The 22,781-nt window shown below is 32.8% G+C and overlaps 1 protein-coding gene and 1 long non-coding RNA gene across 7 annotated transcripts in view; one reads left to right on the top strand and one right to left on the bottom strand.

The window, feature by feature from the left end:
* LOC143230263 (uncharacterized) overlaps nucleotides 1-20,308 on the top strand; it is a 50,095-nt gene extending 29,787 nt beyond the window's left edge. For 3 of the 5 annotated variants that reach the window (XM_076463508.1, XM_076463512.1, XM_076463511.1), the window contains 3 exons: nucleotides 16,094-16,239; nucleotides 16,700-16,937; nucleotides 20,217-20,239. In XM_076463508.1, the coding sequence (XP_076319623.1) occupies nucleotides 16,094-16,239; nucleotides 16,700-16,788 (235 nt within the window). In that variant the 3' untranslated portion in view covers nucleotides 16,789-16,937; nucleotides 20,217-20,239. Of the gene's footprint in view, nucleotides 1-16,093; nucleotides 16,240-16,699; nucleotides 16,938-20,216 lie in introns of all 5 variants that reach the window. The other 2 variants (XM_076463509.1, XM_076463510.1) reach the window with 2 other exon arrangements.
* The window catches only part of LOC143230267 (uncharacterized), a 162,012-nt gene that overhangs the window by 26,383 nt on the left and 112,848 nt on the right, over nucleotides 1-22,781 (bottom strand). The gene's annotated exons all lie outside the window — the stretch shown is intronic.

Raw genomic sequence — 22,781 nt, 5'->3', positions numbered from 1 at the left:
ATAGTACAACCCAAACTAGTCATTACTTTTAATAGAACATTATGTACTTGGGAGGTGGTAATTATTTTTAGGTTTTAGGTTCTTCTGTTGGGTCACCGTAGTGTCACAAATGTGACTCTAATTGCGACGGACCATATGACACACATGTACTCATCACTTTATGTTTCTACTAAGTATGTGTGATTCTCTTTCTGATCGGGACTTTATAATATATATTTTGTCGTTGGTCAAGGTACGATTACGGATCTCATTCATTCACAGTTAGATGACTTTAGCCTTTATGTAAACTCACAGATCATCACATCTGATCTTTATTATTTTAAAGTCAATATAAAGAATACTTGAATCGTCACTATTGATCTAGAAGTTTAATTAATCACTACAAGGAGAGAAATGTAACATGAGCAACGTGGTAATCAAAGTCTTGTATGGTGAAGACACATTCTACAGGTAATATTTCACTTGGAGTTACGTGGTAAACTTTGAAGAGGATCAGTGACTATCGTACTGTTGGTAATAGAAGTGGGTGAGGAAGAAAACACATTCTTCAAAGGTGGCGTTGAGTAAGTTATGGTAAACTTTGTACACAACAATCAAGTAGAGTTCTTACCAACGATCAGGTTGTATCTACAGAAGTGAATATTACTTCTAGAACAGTAAGACACACATTAACATGAAATGGTTTCATGTTAGTAAAACGTTATTTATAGAGATATTAAACTAAAATGGTACAATAGATATCACACATCAAAGAATTGAGCGAGAAAAGTCGGAGGTGTTCTTTACGGATGATCTACACAAAATAATGGCACCCTGACTCCTGACGGGTACAACCAGATTTCTATTCATCGCGTCATTCTCTGTTTGACAGGGATTCATCTTTCACTGAGACAGTTATCCCAAACATGCAACGAATATGGGAAAATGAGTCTGGTACAATTGTGGAAAAGGCTTGTTCAAAATCACAATATGGATACTATTGTCAAAACTCTATGGGTATATGTGCAAAACCAAGAATCTGAACTGATAGACTGATCTATCTAAAGTAAATGTTAAACACGTGTATTGTGTATCCTATTTGGATTTTCGTATTTTTATATAATAATATATTATACTAACAATAAAATGGATTATATAGTTACAAACACTTACTGTTTGTGTCTGTTTATCATTTCTATAATCACTGCCATTAAAATGTCCCATAAAATTATTACTTTAGGTACACCTGATTTTTATGTTTATCTACTAAACAGTCTGACCTTCTCTGTGATTAGCACTACAAAAACAGTCAACTTCAAGCTACTCCAATCAGACCAGCATAAGCAGTCAACTTCAAATTACTAGTATCGGGCCAATATAAATAAACACGTCTGTAGATTACACACAATACTAGATTACTCCTGTTTACGGTTGTTAGTCACTGTAACTTTATCTGGGTACGTACAGATTATCTTACTACTGGAAAGTTTCTGGTTTATTTTGCTAAACGTAAAGGCTACGTCTTGTGACCTTTCTCTATTATGTCTTCTCCTTCAAGCTCAGAGTAGTTTTAACTAAAATGTTCATTTTTACTTTTCATATTAGCATTATTACAGGTTTAAAACATTCGTGTGTAGAAAATTTGGCAAGCAGGAATTAGTCAACTTCAATTCCTCAGAAAAATACAGGAATTTTTCAGTTTTCCGTGTATCTTGCACGTATTACTATATACAGTTTTATTTATTACAATTGGACGTTTGAAATATTAACATATGTAACGTGAGTTAATACTGGTATAAAATATGTAGTTTAGTGCTGGTATAAAGTATGTTATGTGGTGTAATGTGGGTTAGTGCTGGTATAAAGTATGTTATGTGGTGTAATGTGGGTTAGCGCTGGTATAAAGTATGTTATGTGGTGTAATGTGGGTTAGTGCTGGTATAAAGTATGTTATGTGGTGTAATGTGGGTTAGCGCTGGTATAAAGTATGTTATGTGGTGTAATGTGGGTTAGTGCTGTTATAAAGTATGTTATGTGGTGTAATGTGGGTTAGTGCTGGTATAAAGTATGTTATGTGGTGTAATGTGGGTTAGTGTTGGTATAAAGTATGTTATGTGGTGTATTGTGGGTTAATACTTGTATAAAGTATGTTATGTGGTGTATTGTGGGTTAATACTGGTATAAAGTACGTTATGTGGTGTATTGTGGGTTAATACTGGTATAAAGTACGTTATGTGGTGTATTGTGGGTTAATACTGGTATAAAGTACGTTATGTGGTGTATTGTGGGTTAGTGTTGGAATAAAGTACGTTATGTGGGTTAGTGCTGGTATAAAGTATGTTATGTGGTGTAATGTGGGTTAGTGCTGGTATAAAGTATGTTATGTGGTGTATTGTGGGTTAATACTGGTATAAAGTATGTAATGTGGTGTATTGTGGGTTAATACTGGTATAAAGTATGTTATGTGGTGTAATGTGGGTTAATACTGGTATAAAGTACGTTATGTGGTGTATTGTGGGTTAGTGCTGTTATAAAGTATGTTATGTGGTGTAATGTGGGTTAGTGCTGGTATAAAGTATGTTATGTGGTGTAATGTGGGTTAGTGTTGGTATAAAGTATGTTATGTGGTGTATTGTGGGTTAATACTTGTATAAAGTATGTTATGTGGTGTATTGTGGGTTAATACTGGTATAAAGTACGTTATGTGGTGTATTGTGGGTTAATACTGGTATAAAGTATGTTATGTGGTGTAATGTGGGTTAATACTGGTATAAAGTATGTTATGTGGTGTAATGTGGGTTAGTGTTGGTATAAAGTACGTTATGTGGTGTAATGTGGGTTAGTGCTGGTATAAAGTATGTTATGTGGTGTAATGTGGGTTAGTGCTGGTATAAAGTATGTTATGTGGTGTATTGTGGGTTAATACTGGTATAAAGTATGTAATGTGGTGTATTGTGGGTTAATACTGGTATAAAGTATGTTATGTGGTGTAATGTGGGTTAATACTGGTATAAAGTATGTTATGTGGTGTATTGTGGGTTAATACTGGTATAAAGTATGTTATGTGGTGTAATGTGGGTTAGTGTTGGTATAAAGTATGTTATGTGGTGTAATGTGGGTTAATACTGGTATAAAGTATGTTATGTGGTGTATTGTGGGTTAAAACTGGTATAAAGTATGTGATGTGGTGTATTGTGGGTTAGTGTTGGTATAAAGTATATTATGTGGTGTATTGTGGGTTAGTGTTGGTATAAAGTATGTTATGTGGTGTATTGTGGGTTAGTGTTGGTATAAAGTATGTTATGTGGTGTAATGTGGGTTAATACTGGTATGAAGTATGTTCTGTGTTATATTGTGGGTTAATACTGGTATAAAGTATGTTATGTGGTGTATTGTGGGTTAGTGTTGGAATAAAGTATGTTATGTGGTGTAATGTGGGTTAGTACTGGTATAAAGTATGTTATGTGGTGTAATGTGGGTTAGTGTTGGTATAAAGTATGTTATGTGGTGTAATGTGGGTTAGTGTTGGTATAAAGTATGTTATGTGGTGTAATGTGGGTTAGTGTTGGTATAAAGTATGTTATGTGGTGTAATGTGGGTTAGTGCCGGTATAAAGTATGTTATTTGGTGTAATGTGGGTTATTTTGGGAATAAAGTATGTTATGTGGATTAGTGTTGGTATAACGTATATTATATGGTGTATTGTGGGTTAGTACTGGTATAACGTATATTATATGGTGTATTGTGGGTTAGTAATGGTATGAATTATGTTATTTGGTGTAATGTGGGTTAGTGCCGGTATAAAGTATGTTATGTGGATTAGTGTTGGTATAACGTATATTATGTGGTGTGGGTTAGTACTGGTATAAAGTATGTTATTTGGTGCATTGTGGGTTAGTATTGGTATAAAGTATGTTTTGCTTTCTAATGTGTTTTAGTTCTGGTATAAAGTATAATATGTAGTGTAATGTGGGTTAGTGTTGGTGTAAAGTATGTTATGTGGTGTAATGTGGGTTAGTACTGGTTTAAAGTATGTTATGTGGTGTAATGTGGATTAGTACTGGTATAAAGTATGTGGTGTAATGTGGGTTAGTGTTGGTATAAAGTATGTTATGTGGTGTAATGTGTTAGGTTAGTACTTGGTATAAAGGTATAAAATGTGGTGTAATGTGGGTTAGTGTTGGTATAAAGTATAAAAGTTATGTGGTGTAATGTGGAATTAGTGTTGGTATAAAGTATAAAGTTATGTGGTGTAATGTGGGTTAGTACTGGTATAAAGTATGTTATGTGGAGTATTGTGGGTTAATACTGGTATAAAGTATGTTATGTGGTGTATTGTGGGTTAGTGTTGGTATAAAGTATGTTATGTGGTGTAATGTGGGTTAGTGTTGGTATAAAGTATGTTATGTGGTGTAATGTGGGTTAATACTGGTATGAAGTATGTTCTGTGTTATATTGTGGGTTAATACTGGTGTATGTTATATGTTATTGTGGGTTAGTGTTGGAATAAAGTATGTTATGTGGTGTAATGTGGGTTAGTACTGGTATAAAGTATGTTATGTGGTGTAATGTGCGTTAATACTGGTATAAATATGTTATGTGGTGTATTGTGGGTTAGTGTACTGGTATAAAGTATGTTATGTGGTGTAATGTGGGTTAATACTGGTATAAAGTATGTTATGTGGTGTATTGTGGGTTAGTACTGGTATAAAGTATGTTATGTGGTGTATTGTGGGTTAGTGTTGGTATAAAGTATGTTATGTGGTGTAATGTGGGTTAGTGCTGGTATAAAGTATGTTATGTGGTGTAATGTGGGTTAATACTGGTATATGTTATGTATGGTGTAATGTGGGTTAATACTGGTATAAAGTGTAATGTGGGTAATGTGGGTTAGTACTGGTATAAAGTATGTGTGGTGTAATGTGGGTTAGTGTTGGTATAAAGTATATGTGGTGTAATGTGGGTTAGTGTTGGTATAAAGTATGTTATGTGGTGTAATGTATTAGTGTTGGTATAAAGTATGTTATGTGGTGTAATGTGGGTTATTAGTGTTGGTATAAAGTATGTATGTTATGTGGTGTAATGTGGGTTAGTACTGGTATAAAGTATGTTATGTTATGTAATGGGGTTAGTACTGGTATAAAGTATGTTATGTTATGTAATGTGGGTTAGTATTGGTATAAAGTATGTTATGTTATGTAATGTGGGTTAGTATTGGTATAAAGTATGTTATGTGGTGTAATGTGGGTTAGTATTGGTATAAAGTATGTTATGTGGTGTAATGTGGGTTAGTGTTGGTATAAAGTATGTTATGTGGTGTAATGTGGGTTAGTGTTGGTATAAAGTATGTTATGTGGTGTAATGTTGGTTAGTGTTGGTATAAAGTATGTTATGTGGTGTAATGTGGGTTAGTGTTGGTATAAAGTATGTTATGTGGTGTAATGTGGGTTAGTGCTGGTATAAAGTATGTTATATGGTGTATTGTGGGTTAATACTGGTATAAAGTATGTTATGTGGTGTATTGTGGGTTAGTGTTGGAATAAAGTACGTTATGTGGTATATTGTGGGTTAATACTGGTATAAAGCATGTTATGTGGTGTAATGTGGGTTAGTGTTGGTATAAAGTATGTTATGTGGAGTATTGTGGGTTAATACTGGTATAAAATATGTTATGTGGTGTATTGTGGGTTAAAACTGGTATAAAGTATGTGATGTGGTGTATTGTGGGTTAATACTGGTATAAAGTATGTGATGTGGTGTATTGTGGGTTAGTGTTGGTATAAAGTATGTTATGTGGTGTATTGTGGGTTAGTGTTGGTATAAAGTATGTTATGTGGTGTAATGTGGGTTAGTGTTAGTATAAAGTATGTTATGTGGTGTAATGTGGGTTAGTGTTGGTATAAATTATGTTATTTGGTGTAATGTGGGTTAGTGCCGGTATAAAGTATGTTATTTGGTGTAATGTGGGTTATTTTGGGAATAAAGTATGTTATGTGGATTAGTGTTGGTATAACGTATATTATGTGGTGTATTGTGGGTTAGTACTGGTATAACGTATATTATATGGTGTATTGTGGGTTAGTACTGGTATAACGTATATTATATGGTGTATTGTGGGTTAGTAATGGTATGAATTATGTTATTTGGTGTAATGTGGGTTAGTGCCGGTATAAAGTATGTTATATGTGGTGGGTAATGTGTATGTTATGTGGGTATAAAGTATATTTATGTGGTGTGGGTTAGTGTTGGTATAACGTATATTATTTGGTGTATTGTGGGTTTAGCATTGGTATAAAGTATGTTTTGCTTTCTAATGTGTTTTAGTACTGGTATAAAGTATAATATGTAGTGTAATGTGGGTTAGTGTTGGTGTAAAGTATGTTATGTGGTGTAATGTGGGTTAGTACTGGTTTAAAGTATGTTATGTGGTGTAATGTGGATTAGTACTGGTATAAAGTATGTTATGTGGTGTAATGTGGGTTAGTGCCGGTATAAAATATGTGGTGTAGTGTACGTTAGTGTTGGTATAAAGTATGTTATGTGGTGTAATGGGGGTTAGTGTTGGTATAAAGTATGTTATGTGGTGTAATGTGGATTAGTGTTGGTATAAAGTATATTATGTGGTGTAATGTGGGTTAGTACTGGTATAAAGTATGTTATGTTATGTAATGGGGTTAGTACTGGTATAAAGTATGTTATGTTATGTAATGTGGGTTAGTATTGGTATAAAGTATGTTATGTGGTGTAATGTGGGTTAGTATTGGTATAAAGTATGTTATGTGGTGTAATGTGGGTTAGTGTTGGTATAAAGTATATTTATGTGAGTGTAATAATAGGTTAGTGTCGGTATAAAGTATGTTATGTGGTGTAATGTTGGTTAGTGTCGGTATAAAGTATGTTATGTGGTGTAATGTTGGTTAGTGTCGGTATAAAGTATGTTATGTGGTGTAATGTGGGTTAGTGCTGGTATAAAGTATGTTATGTGGTGTAATGTGGGTTAGTGTTGGTATAAAGTATGTTATGTGGTGTAATGTGGGTTAGTGCTGGTATAAAGTATGTTATATGGTGTAATGTGCGTTAATACTGGTATAAAGTATGTTATGTGGTGTATTGTGCGTTAGTGTTGGAATAAAGTATGTTATGTGGTGTAATGTTGGTTAGTGTCGGTATAAAGTATGTTATGTGGTGTATTGTGGGTTAGTGCTGGTATAAAGTATGTTATGTGGTGTAATGTGGGTTAGTGTTGGTATAAAGTATGTTATGTGGTGTAATGTGGGTTACTGCTGGTATAAAGTATGTTATGTGGTGTAATGTGTAATGTGGGTTAATACTGGTTAATACTGGTATAAAGTATGTTATGGGGTGTAATGTGGGTTAATACTGGTATAAAGTAAGCTATGTGGTGTATTGTGGGTTCGTATTGGTATAAAGTATGTTTTGCTTTCTAATGTGGGTTAGTACTGGTATAAAGTATGATATGTGATGTAATGTGGGTTAATGCTGGTATAAAGCATGTTATGTGGGTTAGTGCCGGCATAAAGTATGTTATGTGGGTTAGTGCCGGTATAAAGTATGTTATGTGGGTTAGTGTCGGTATAAAGTATGTTATGTTATGTGTAATGTGGGTTAGTGCTGGTATAAAGTATGTCATGTGGGTTAGTGTTGGTATAAAGTATGTTATTTGGTGTAATGTGGGTTAGTGTTGGTATAAAATATGTGGTGTAGTGTGGGTTAGTGCTTGTATAAAGTATGTTATTTGGTGTAATGTGGGTTAGTGTCGGTACAAAGTATGTGGTGTAATGTGGGTTAGTGCCGGTATAAAGTATGTTATTTGGGGTAAAGTCAGCGGTTAGTCAGTTGGCTTATCTAAAAATAATGTTTCGATACCCGCGGTTGGCGGTTCACAGATATTCAGTTATTAAGCTTTATGCTTTAAAACAAAGAAACAAAAAACAAAAAGTACGTCAGATAACAACTAGTTAGTCAAACGAAATAAATTTTTCTTTTCAGTTTTTATCTTTTATCAACTGAAAATAGAACAGTTCGTGTGTTCATTATCTGTATTTTTGATTTGGTCAGATGCAGGTTTAGACATAATGTTTGTTTAACAATTTTGTCTCAGAAGCAGTTTTATCGCGTTAGAACAACATTCGTGAGGCGATGATGATAGCTAGTGTGGTCGAGATTAAAGGAAAACAAACGATACACACGAGACTGAAGACCTCATTCCCAGTAGTCAATAACGTCGTGAGTGATTTCCAATCTCAATGTTTGACTACAAGTCTGGTCGAGAGTTTAGTTACCAAAAAATCAATTAGAGCTCGCGATACAGATTTTGGTATGAAACATTACAAGATCATCAAACAAGAATCACTGGTCAGTCTTTCATGTGAGTATTTATGTTACAGAAACAAGTTCCGTGGATTTTAACTAAATTGATTAGAACATCTATGTTACATAGAAGTTTGGAGTCAAGGCTGAAATATTTACTTTTATTTTCACTAGGTTATATGGGTAATGTATTGTTTATAATTTGGGTATGAGGACCCAGATTTCCACTTTTATTTTCACTAGGTTATCTAGGTTATCTGTATCGTTTATAATTTCGGTATGAGGACCCAGATTTCTACTTTTATTTTCACTAGGTTATGTAGGTAATCTGTATTGTTTATAATTTGGGAATGATGACCCAGATTTCTACTTTTATTTTCACTAGGTTATGTAGGTAATCTGTATTGTTTATAATTTGGGTATGAGGACACAGATTTCCACTTTTATTTTCACAAGGTTATATAGGTGTTCTGTATTGTTTATATATTGGGTATGAGGACGCAGATTTCTACTTTTATTTTTACTAGGATATATAAGTAATCTGTATTGTTTATAATTTTGGTATGAGGACGCAGATTTCTACTTTTATTTTTTCTAGGTTATATAAGTAATCTGTATTGTTTATAATTTTGGTATGAGGACGCAGATTTCTACTTTTATTTTTACTAGGTTATATAAGTAATCTGTATTGTTTATAATTTGGGTATGAGGACCCAGATTTCTACTTTTATTTTCACTAGGTTATGTAGGTAATCTGTATTGTTTATAATTTGGGTATGAGGACCCAGATTTCTACTTTTATTTTCACTACTAGGTTATGTAGGTAATCTGTATTGTTTATAATTTGTGTATGAGGACCCAGATTTCTACTTTTATTTTCACTAGGTTATGTAGGTAATCTGTATAGTTTATAATTTGGGTATGAGGACACAGATTTCCACTTTTATTTTCACAAGGTTATATAGGTGTTCTGTATTGTTTATATATTGGGTATGAGGACGCAGATTTCTACTTTTATTTTTACTAGGTTATATAAGTAATCTGTATTGTTTATAATTTTGGTATGAGGACCCAGATTTCTGCTTTTATTTTCACTAGCTTCTATACGTAAACTGTATTGTTTAGAATTTGGGTATGAGGACACAGATATCTACTTTTATCTTCACTAGGTTATATAAGTGATCTGTATTGTTTATAATTCGGGTATGAGGACACAGATTTCAACTTTTATTTTCACTAGGTTATATACGTGATCTGTATTGTTTATAATTCGGGTATGAGGACACAGATTTCAACTTTTATTTTCATTAGTTTATATAGGTATTTGTATTGTTTATAATTTGGGTATGAGGACACAGATTTCTACTTTTATTTTCACTAGGTTATATAGGTGATCTGTATTGTTTATAATTCGGGTATGAGGACACAGATTTCAACTTTTATTTTCATTAGTTTATATAGGTATTTGTATTGTTTATAATTTGGGTATGAGGACACAGATTTCTACTTTTATTTTCACTAGGTTATATACGTAATCTGTATTGTTTATAATTTGGGTATGATGACTCAGATTTCTACTTTTATTTTCACTAGGTTATATACGTGATCTGTATTGTTTATAATTCGGGTATGAGGACACAGATTTCAACTTTTATTTTCACTAGGTTATATACGTGATCTGTATTGTTTATAATTCGGGTATGAGGACACAGATTTCAACTTTTATTTTCATTAGTTTATATAGGTATTTGTATTGTTTATAATTTGGGTATGAGGACACAGATTTCTACTTTTATTTTCACTAGGTTATGTAGGTAATCTGTATTGTTTATAATTTGGGTATGAGGACACAGATTTCCACTTTTATTTTCACAAGGTTATATAGGTGTTCTGTATTGTTTATATATTGGGTATGAGGACGCAGATTTCTACTTTTATTTTTACTAGGATATATAAGTAATCTGTATTGTTTATAATTTTGGTATGAGGACGCAGATTTCTACTTTTATTTTTTCTAGGTTATATAAGTAATCTGTATTGTTTATAATTTTGGTATGAGGACGCAGATTTCTACTTTTATTTTTACTAGGTTATATAAGTAATCTGTATTGTTTATAATTTGGGTATGAGGACTTAGATTTCTACTTTTATTTTCACTAGGTTATGTAGGTAATCTGTATTGTTTATAATTTGGGTATGAGGACCCAGATTTCTACTTTTATTTTCACTACTAGGTTATGTAGGTAATCTGTATTGTTTATAATTTGTGTATGAGGACCCAGATTTCTACTTTTATTTTCACTAGGTTATGTAGGTAATCTGTATAGTTTATAATTTGGGTATGAGGACACAGATTTCCACTTTTATTTTCACAAGGTTATATAGGTGTTCTGTATTGTTTATATATTGGGTATGAGGACGCAGATTTCTACTTTTATTTTTACTAGGTTATATAAGTAATCTGTATTGTTTATAATTTTGGTATGAGGACCCAGATTTCTGCTTTTATTTTCACTAGCTTCTATACGTAAACTGTATTGTTTAGAATTTGGGTATGAGGACACAGATATCTACTTTTATCTTCACTAGGTTATATAAGTGATCTGTATTGTTTATAATTTGGGTATGAGGACACAGATTTCCACTTTTATTTTCACTAGGTTATATAGGTAATTTATTGTTTATAATTTGGGTATGAGGACACAGATTTCTACTTTTATTTTCACTAGGTTATATAGGTAATTTATTGTTTATAATTTGGGTATGAGGACACACATTTCTACTTTTATTTTCCTTAGGTTATAGAGGTAATCTGTATTGTTTATAATTTGGGTATGAGGACACAGATATCTACTTTTATTTTCACTAGGTTATACAAGTGATCTGTATTGTTTATAATTTGGGTATGAGGACACAGATTTCCACTTTTATTTTCACTAGGTTATGTAGGTAATTTATTGTTTATAATTTGGGTATGAGGACACAGATTTCTACTTTTATTTTCACTAGGTTATGTAGGTAATCTGTATTGTTTATAATTTGGGTGTGAGGACACAGATTTCTACTTTTATTTTCACGAGGATATATAGGTGATCTGTATTGTTTATAATTTGGGTATGAGGACGCAGATTTCTACTTTTATTTTTACTAGGTTATATAAGTAATCTGTATTGTTTATAATTTGGGTATGAGGACACAGATTTCTACTTTAATTTTCGCTAGGTTATATAGGTAAACTGTATTGTTTAGAATTTGGGTATGAGGACACAGATATCTACTTTTATTTTCACTAGGTTATATAGGTAATTTATTGTTTATAATTTGGGTATGAGGACACACATTTCTACTTTTATTTTTTTTAGGTTATAGAGGTAATCTGTATTGTTTATAATTTGGGTATGAGGACACACATTTCTACTTTTATTTTCCTTAGGTTATAGAGGTAATCTGTAGTGTTTATAATTTGGGTATGAGGATACAGATTTCTACTTTTATATTTACTAGGTTATATAGGTAACCTGTATTGTTTATAATTTGGGTATGATGACTCAGATTTCTACTTTTATTTTTACTAGGTTATATACGTAATCTGTAGTGTTTATAATTCGGGTATGAGGACACAGATTTCAACTTTTATTTTCATTAGTTTATATAGGTATTTGTATTGTTTATAATTTGGGTATGAGGACACAGATTTCTACTTTTATTTTCACTAGGTTATATACGTAATCTGTATTGTTTATAATTTGGGTATGATGACTCAGATTTCTACTTTTATTTTCACTAGGTTATATAGGTAACCTGTATTGTTTATAATTTGGGTATGATGACTCAGATTTCTACTTTTATTTTTACTAGGTTATATACGTAATCTGTAGTGTTTATAATTCGGGTATGAGGACACAGATTTCAACTTTTATTTTCATTAGTTTATATAGGTATTTGTATTGTTTATAATTTGGGTATGAGGACACAGATTTCTACTTTTATTTTCACTAGGTTATATACGTAATCTGTATTGTTTATAATTTGGGTATGATGACTCAGATTTCTACTTTTATTTTCACTAGGTTATATACGTGATCTGTATTGTTTATAATTCGGGTATGAGGACACAGATTTCAACTTTTATTTTCACTAGGTTATATACGTGATCTGTATTGTTTATAATTCGGGTATGAGGACACAGATTTCAACTTTTATTTTCATTAGTTTATATAGGTATTTGTATTGTTTATAATTTGGGTATGAGGACACAGATTTCTACTTTTATTTTCACTAGGTTATATACGTAATCTGTATTGTTTATAATTTGGGTATGATGACTCAGATTTCTACTTTTATTTTCACTAGGTTATATACGTGATCTGTATTGTTTATAATTCGGGTATGAGGACACAGATTTCAACTTTTATTTTCACTAGGTTATATACGTGATCTGTATTGTTTATAATTCGGGTATGAGGACACAGATTTCAACTTTTATTTTCATTAGTTTATATAGGTATTTGTATTGTTTATAATTTGGGTATGAGGACACAGATTTCTACTTTTATTTTCACTAGGTTATATAGGTGATCTGTATTGTTTATAATTCGGGTATGAGGACACAGATTTCAACTTTTATTTTCATTAGTTTATATAGGTATTTGTATTGTTTATAATTTGGGTATGAGGACACAGATTTCTACTTTTATTTTCTCTAGGTTATATAGGTGATCTGTATTGTTTATAATTTGGGTATGAGGTCGCAGATTTCTACTTTTATTTTTACTAGGTTATATTGGTAATTTGTAGTTTTATAATTTGAATATGAGGACACAGATTTCTACTTTTATTTTCACTAGGTTATATAGGTAACCTGTATTGTTTATAATTTGGGTATGATGACTCAGATTTCTACTTTTATTTTTACTAGGTTATATACGTAATCTGTAGTGTTTTTAATTTGGGTATGAGGACACAGATTTCTACTTTTATTTTCACTAGGTTGTATAGGTGATCTGTATTGTTAAAAATTTGGGTGTGAGGACACAGATTTCTACTTTTATTTTCGCAAGGTTATATAGGTAAACTGTATTGTTTAGAATTTGGGTATAAGACCATCTCTGATTCATAATATTAGTTCATTAATAATTTATTAGTGATTCCTCGTGGAACATATAATAATTTGGTAAAGCCTACCGATCTCATGCAAGGCGTTAACTATCATAGATGGTCTTACCTATTAAGCACACTGGTCAATTGCCCGCGACCCCACACACTGGAAGAGTCTCCGATGCTTTAAGTTTTAATCTACTTCTGAGCTGTCTTATCATTATGAAGCCCCAGTTTAATTAATTCTGCCCGGGGATGCAGAATGACTAAGGCTGCTCCTATTAACCGTGATGATTATGAAGCCTAGCATACGAGTTTTTTTTTTTCCTTTTTCATACACATACACACACACACATATATATATCCATAAAGTGTAAAGTAATTTCACATTTAGTGATACCCTTAATATTAATTGTTCGGTTAATTATAGATTTCAATATTTCAATTATACTTATTAGCCTTTTACATGAAACGTCTTCAAATGCTTACTAATAACAATTAGAATTCTCATAAACAGTAAGGTTTAATATTATTTGTTTTGTTGTTGTTGAACAAATGATACAAGTGTACCCGACTTAATCAGAGACTTATTCCAAAACAAGAGAGTAGGAGATAAAATTCACGATAAAATTAAGTTTCCAATCCCAGCAGTTAATAACAGCGACATCATTTCGTGCGATGTGTTCACGTGATGAAACCAGAAGTCGTTGAACTTTATAATGTGTATTTGAGAAGTCAAAATGATACGGTTACATAAAATAGATTACATTAGAAAAACAGCTTGCAGACGTAATCACTGAAGAGATTTATACTGTGATAGAGGGCGCTTCTCTACAAGGTTTCTGTCGTTTCAATGAGAAAGTGACAAGAGACAGATGCGAATAAAGAAAGGGGAAGCAAGACATTGAAAAAACGTTAAAAAAACAGCGCACACAAAATACCGGGTTCAAATATTAAGTTGTAAACCAAATTGTTGCTGTCAAATAAACACCGAAAAATCTGCTATCAATTAGACTCGAACCAAACACTTCAGAATGTAGACTTTATTTAAACGAAACACGAAGCATTCCCTTCAATATAGCTATCGGCTTAGTGCTGTCAAGGTCACGAACTATCTTTTAAAGCTGGGGTAGGTTGAACTGGGGAACTAAGTCTTCATTTCAACCCACTCTTTGAACTGCATACGAAACATAGTGTGAATAGAGAACTCTAGTTGTATTATTCACCCACTGTTTATTCTGTACTACATACAAAACATATTTAGTCTGAATACAGAACCCGAGTCGCCTTATTCACCCACTGTTTAGTCTCTCTACATGCAAAACATATTTAGTCTGAATACAGAACCCTAGTCGTCTTATTCACCCACTGTTTTTAAATTTACTATTTCTTCTTGACTTTATACATTATTGAACCTTACGTGGAACACTGTTTGACTATATCTTATAATGCCTACTTACATTATTGAACCTTACGTGGAACACTGTTTGACTATATCTTATAATGCCTACTTACATTATTGAACCTTACGTGAAACACTGTTTGACTATATCTTATAATGCCTACTTACATTATTGAACCTTACGTGGAACACTGTTTGACTATATCTTATGATGCCTACTTACATTATTGAACCTTACGTGAAACACTGTTTGACTATATCTTATAATGCCTACTTACATTATTGAACCTTACGTGGAACACTGTTTGACTATATCTTATAATGCCTACTTACATTATTGAACCTTACGTGGAACACTGTTTGACTATATATTATAATGCCTATTTACATTATTGAACCTTACGTGGAACACTGTTTGACTATATTTTATAATGCCTACTTATATTATTGAACCTCATGTGGAACACTGTTTGACTATATCTTATAATGCCTACTTACATTATTGAATTTTACGTGGAACACTGTTTGACTATATCTTATAATGCCTAGTTACAAGTTTACCACATAAACCTTTTGTACATTATGGATTATTGTGACCGTCTTTTCGGTTCCTTGGAGGAACTTAATAAATGCGGAGAAGTCGATGTTCGGGGTAGGAAGAATGGAATCAGATAATTTTAGTAGCAGTTCTTTTAACTTGATTGGTACAAGTGAGATCTTCCATGAAACAAGTGGACTGTTCAAATCAGACTGCAACGATAACCATCCAAAACAATTACAGAGACAAACCATGTAACTCCAGTCTCTTCTCTAATATTATTTCACTCTTGTCTTTCATCGCTGTCCCATTACATGTTTGTTTTGTGACATTGGTTCATTTTATCGTGTGTTTCATCTGACTATTGAGGTTTTCTGTCTGGCATAAGAAGTGACAACTGTAAGCTCTTGAACCATGTAGGTTACGACTGGAATGTATTTCTAGCTAACTTCTGCGATGGGCTTCAAACCCACGTCTTCCTTATTTGGTGTTGTGGTTCACTTGTGTCCACGTTTTTCTTTTACAAATTATTCGACCTATTGCTATATTCGTACTATACGCTGTGTACATTAAAAATAAAATGTAATTCTTCAAAACCTTTGCATTTCTATTCCACACATACTACATTATTTTCTAATTATCTTTATTTACTGAATTATTTTTGATCTGTTAAAACATTCAATTGGACATTTATTCTTGAGAAATGAAAACTTTTTTTTTAAATAATAAGTTGTTTCTATCTCTAGTTTGACAGAAATCACTTCTCCTCTTGCTTCTGACAGTATGCCGTCAGAGAATAATCCTCTAGTTACTCCTAAGCCTATTTCCATGCATCGAAGTGCTTCTTTCGGGACACCTGGTGTTCAAACAGATCGTAGGAATGCTAAACCAGGTAAGTTGATGAATGTTGCTATGGGTGTTTAAACATAGAAAAAGAAGTGACGTAATAAAATAAAAAACATAGTGGTCTCGCGTCAAAACTGTTTGATATACAGGGTATATACAAATGATTGTAAAACTGTTTGATATACAGGGTATATACAAATGATTGTAAAACTGTTTGATATACAGGGTATATACAAATGATTGTAAAACTGTTTGATATACAGGATATATACAAATGATTGTAAAACTGTGTGATATACAGGGTATATACAAATGATTGTAAAACTGTTTGATATACAGGATATTTCCAAATGATTGTAAAACTGTGTGATATACAGGGTATATACAATTGATTGTAAAACTGTTTGATATACAGGGTATATACAAATGATTTTAAAACTGTGTGATATACAGGGTATATACAAATGATTGTAAATGTTTTAAAACGTTCTAATGAATTATCTCAGGTTTAGTTGCCACCACTTACATGAGCACTCCCTACTTCTATGTACGTCAGTGCCATTCATTGACCAAGAAAACATACACTTTGCCCTGAAGTCTGTAACTGACATTTGATGTGGGTCATGCCCTACAGCCAGTTGACCACTGATGTTATGCGTTCGTGGTGGGAGAGCTCCTCGCGAACACACTACACAACGAGAAAATATTCCGATAGCTGGAAGACATGCGAACTGACTCGTGCAGGTATAGAACGTCTTAACCGTTATACTGGTTGATGTTTTACACACGATGGTCGAGGCTCTTGTTTTGTAAATCTAGGTAAAGGCAGGTTCAACAGATCTCTGTTACTATGGCAGCAGAATTGTGTTTGTAATTTATGTTGGTACACTGCCCTTGAACTGGTTATATTACGCCTTGACTGTATGTATTATTTGGTGTTTCTTGCACGTCATAGAAATTAGCTTTTCATGAGAACAGCAGACACGTACCACAAAGTCCGTGCAAAGCTAGATCAAGATGATAGAGGACAAACAGATAACTTCAGTTCTGTGTTTTCTTTCCCTACAAACATATAACTTCAGTTCTGTGTTTTCTTTCCCTACAAACATATAACTACAGTTATGTGTTTTCTTTCCCTACAAACCCTCTTTATTTTCGCTTCGAAAACAAAAACAAAAAACAACCGTGGCTAGGATTCACTCTTTAAAGGAAAGGAAGCTTTTTTAATGTTCTAAACTGGGATGTTCAGGGATATTTATATCCCCCTTCGCCCCGCACGCGAAAAAGTTCTTGCTGAGTTCGTGTGGTTAATAAAGCTTCAGAGCTGGGTCTTAACTTTTAATTAGGTGCATATGATGAATTAAGAAATGGGACGCAAAGAAAAGGCCAAGGCTGAAGGTGACGTTGACAAGGCAACAACATTGAAAGTTCATTCATTAAAGCAAACGTTTACTAAACATAATACTCTTAAAATACATAAAAATTACCCAAGAAAGCATAACTACTTGTGGGCTTATTTTCCCGAAACAGGGCCAAAAGTAGTCTGGAGAAGGTCATTTGTTTTAACCTCTCGTACCATTATAGTGTTTTCTATTAGTTAGTTAGTAGACACTAAAATGACGTCACATAATGGACGCTTAACTTGCATCTTAGAATGTTGTGATGTCAGTAATACGTGCGCATGCCACGAATCACGAGAAGAATTATGCACTCTTTAGGTTACAATAGATTGAATAGAACATGATATAAGAACTTCAACACACAAGAAATATAAATATTTGTTACTTTTAATTTTGGTTTTATTTATTCTTTAAACAGAACAGTTTCGGAGACCCTGCAGAAGTAAATAGTAAGCAGCTGACTATCTTTCGATTGTGGTTAACCTGTCCCAAGATTCCTGTGTTGAACAGCTACTATTTACTATTGGCTGTTCACAAAACGAGCAGAAATATAAACTGCTACCTCCCACGGCCCTTTCTGTAATTATTTGACAGTATATAGTAAAGAACTAATACTTGACATTCTATGATGTTCTCCGTCCGTGAGAAAAAATATTTAAATTTTAGTTTAAACATGAGCTGTCATTACAGCATTACGTCACAGAGTAGCTTTTATTGAAGTATTTCCTTATAGACTGAGTTGTTAATGAAAGTCTTGCTTTAATGTTGCAACACTCGTGAAGTTTTCACTAAATAAACAAATATATTTTTTTTAAATTTGTTTTTGATTGTTCTATATTGGGAAATTAATCATTTTTATAATTTTCTATTGGTTAAATTTGAAACTTACTCCTTGTTGTTTACAAGTTTTATTAGTTAAATTCGAAACATTTTATTTTTCTAGAAGTTTCAATTATATTACTTATTTCTCTGCTATAAAAACACTGTCTAGTTATCAAAATACTACCCAGTTGTGATTGGTCATTATCGGTGCGGTAGCTTTCGAGATCACAGTTTTGGACGTATACACCATAAACAATATTATAGTAAAATGAATATTGGATCCAGCTAAGGTGGGAATGACGAATAAAATTTCATCCGTGGGGGCGTTATAATGTGACTGTCAATCCCACTATTTGTTGATAGAAGAGTAGCCAAAGAGATGATGACTAGCTGCCTTCCCTCTAGTTTTACGCTACAAAATTAGGGACGGGTAGCGCAGATAGCCCTTGTGTAGCTTTGCGCGAAATTCAAAACAAACCAAGAAATGTAATATTGTATAAAATAAGATACGTAGTATTGTTTGAAATAAAAAATGTAGTATTGTCTCAAATAAGAAAGATATTATTGTTTCAAATAACAAAAGTAGTATTGTTTCAAATAACAAAAGTAGTATTGTTTCAAATAACAAAAGTAGTATTGTTTCAAATAAGAAAGGTATTATTGTTTCAAATAAGAAAGATATTATTGTATCAAATAACAAACGTGGTGTTGTTTGAAATACGAAAAATATTTTATTATAATGTAGAACTAATCTGATCATGGTTTGAATTTGTTTAGTGTTTTCATGCAAACGCTCAGATATGTTTCGTATTTAATCTTGTATATTTACGATGCTAGAATTTCTGTACGTAACACAAACTATTAAAGGACGAAATCTGGGTAATAAAAAACGAACAAACACTTAACGAGGCCATGTGTTTCTGAAATAATGTAATAAAGAATTATCACCCTATAAGAAGTGGATAGACGAAATTAGTTTAGTTGGATATTAATATCATAGTTCAAAAGACCGGTTACAACTATGTAAAAGCATAAAGGGTTATGAACTAATGACGTAAGAAAAATTACATCCGTTAAATAAATAAAGCTCATATGATTTTACATAACAAGTAATGTAATATGGTGGGAGAATACTAGTTCAGAGCCTGTCCTTGTAATTCACTATGCGTTTTTAAATCCGTTTCATGGTTCCTATCATTCTGTTCGTAAAGCCAGACGAAGACCTTGTGGCGGTTGGTGATTCTGGTTGACTGCTCTCTATTTGATTAGTAGTTCAAACTTATGAACAAACATCTATTTTAACGCATCTATTTATCTATTTCTTGTTACTTTTTCAAATCCTTTGAACTATTTCTAACGCCCTTAACTTCAAAAGCTGTTATCGGACGCAGTGAACAAACATAATTCTTCTTAGATGTTTCGTAACAAACAGTGAACAAACATAATTCTTCTTTTATAAGTTTAGTAAAAATCAGAGGAGAAACATAATTCTTTAGAGTTTTCGTTACAAAAAGTGGACAAAACACAATTTTCCAAGTAACATCAGCAACATAGAAGAACATTTTCAACCCTAAAGAACTGCAATCAGTTCCAGATATTTCTCAAAAATATATGGCGCAACATGCTTTAAAGGGGAAGTAACTCGAAGTTTTACTTTTGTTTTTGGACTATTTAGACTCTCATACACACGACTTATTCTAGTACCTACTAATCGGCAGAAAAAGAAAATCACAAAGTTACAGTTTTTATCGACAAATTTCAGTTTTACTGGAGTATCGGTTTAACGACTCTTCTTTTATAGACTTACCAAGTCCTGTGAAATTTCAATAAAAGGGAGTGAAGATTCTGGTCTTGGAAACAACACCAATTTTAACCCTTCTTCTGCTAGGCTTCAAACACACCCAAGCGTAGAGATACAACACACTCCACTGTCCAGAAATAGTTCCTTCTTTGGCTCGTGCTCCAGCCTTCCCACTAACAATGTGATATTAAGGAAAGATGGACGGCCAGTAACCTGGCAACAAGAAACGTGAGTGTCAGAATATTTCATTGCATTCTTGAGATTAGAAAATATAAGTATTCGAAATGTGGCACTGTAATAAGTCTGAAATACTTTGTCTTATTCCTTGGGTCTTGTTCTTAATTCATATCATATTTTAACTTGTTCAAATCTTTGAACGGGATTCATAAAATACATCGTAGCTAACACACGTACAGAGTAAAGAAACATCTTATTATAATGGACGTAGCGAGTATGTCAGTATCTATACATATGACAAAAACTCCTGTGTCTTCTTTTCTGTGGCACCACAAACAAAACTCCGTACACAAATTCGCACTTTCGTTATTAAAGATTCAGACAGTTAGAAAAGTAACTGTCGTTTGTACAACAACCATTTCTTTATCACAGAACACAATTACAGAGGTACTCTGTAACACAACTTTCACTAGGGCTGTATGTGAGGGTTTAATTATATCTTTATTGACGTAATTTGTAATGTAAAACTCAGAAACTGGAGTTTTTAAAAACTGTTATTTTTTCCGATAAACGGTACCACTTTCAATATATAAAACCATTAAAATTTATATCAGCAAAATGTATGAAACTTGTGAGCTCTGTATGTTGAATAATTTTGATGTGATTAGTTACGTATAACTACAGAGCACAATTCAAACACTTTCCCATCCAGTACTTTCCAGAAAAAAAAAAAACAACAAAAAACATTTTTCTAGAAAAATGTTCAATTTTCCTAAATCTTTCAACGAGGTATAAGTACTACGATTAGACAATCATAAAGACCATAATGACACAAATAATATATGAATGTTTACAACAGAAGGCCGACTTGAGAAACAAACAATAGACGTTCATATACAGCATAAAGACCATAATGACACAATTAATAGATGAATGTTTACAACAGAAGGCCAACTTGAAAAACAAACAATAGACGTTCATATACAGCATAAAGACCATAATGACACAATTAATAGATGAATGTTTACAACAGAAGGCCAACTTGAAAAACAAACAATAGACGTTCATATACAGCATAAAGACCATAATGACACAATTAATAGATGAATGTTTACAACAGACGGCCAACTTGAGAAACAAACAATAGACGTTCATATACAGCATAAAGACCATAATGACACAATTAATAGATGAATGTTTACAACAGACGGCCAACTTGAGAAACAAACAATAGACAGCCATATACACCATAAAGACCATAATGACACAATTAATAGATGAATGTTTACAACAGAAGGCCGACTTGAGAAAGGAACAATAGACGGCCATATACAGCATAAAGACCATAATGACACAATCAATAGATGAATGTTTACAAGAGAAGGCCGACTTGAGGAAGGAACAATAGACGGCCATATACAGCATAAAGACCATAATGACACAATCAATAGATGAATGTTTACAACAGAAGGCCGACTTGAGGAAGGAACAATAGACGGTCATATACAGCATAAAGACCATAATGACACAATTAATAGATGAATGTTTACAACAGAAGGCCAACTTGAAAAACAAACAATAGACGTTCATATACAGCATAAAGACCATAATGACACAATTAATAGATGAATGTTTACAACAGACGGCCAACTTGAGAAACAAACAATAGACAGCCATATACACCATAAAGACCATAATGACACAATTAATAGATGAATGTTTACAACAGAAGGCCGACTTGAGAAAGGAACAATAGACGGCCATATACAGCATAAAGACCATAATGACACAATCAATAGATGAATGTTTACAAGAGAAGGCCGACTTGAGGAAGGAACAATAGACGGCCATATACAGCATAAAGACCATAATGACACAATCAATAGATGAATGTTTACAACAGAAGGCCGACTTGAGGAAGGAACAATAGACGGTCATATACAGCATAAAGACCATAATGACACAATTAATAGATGAATGTTTACAACAAAAGGCCGACTTGAGAAAGGAACAATAGACAGCCATATACACCATAAACACCATAATGACACAAATAATATATGAATGTTTACAACAGACGGCCAACTTGAGAAAGGAACAATAGACGGCCATATACAGCATAAAGACCATAATGACACAATCAATAGATGAATGTTTACAACAGAAGGCCGACTTGAGAAAGGAACAATAGACGGCCATATACAGCATAAAGACAAAAATGACACAATTAATAAATGAATGTTTACAACAGAAGTCCAACTTGAGAAACAAACAATAGACGGCCATACACAGCATAAAGACCATAATGACACAATTAATAGATGAATGTTTACAACAGAAGGCCAACTTGAGAAAGGAACAATAGACGGCCATACACAGCATAAAACA

Source organism: Tachypleus tridentatus, chromosome 10 (assembly GCF_004210375.1).
Source record: "Tachypleus tridentatus isolate NWPU-2018 chromosome 10, ASM421037v1, whole genome shotgun sequence".
In the NCBI taxonomy this organism is placed as follows: domain Eukaryota; kingdom Metazoa; phylum Arthropoda; class Merostomata; order Xiphosura; family Limulidae; genus Tachypleus; species Tachypleus tridentatus.
Note: the sequence above shows the minus strand (reverse complement) of the source record. Positions and strands in the feature narration are given on the sequence as shown.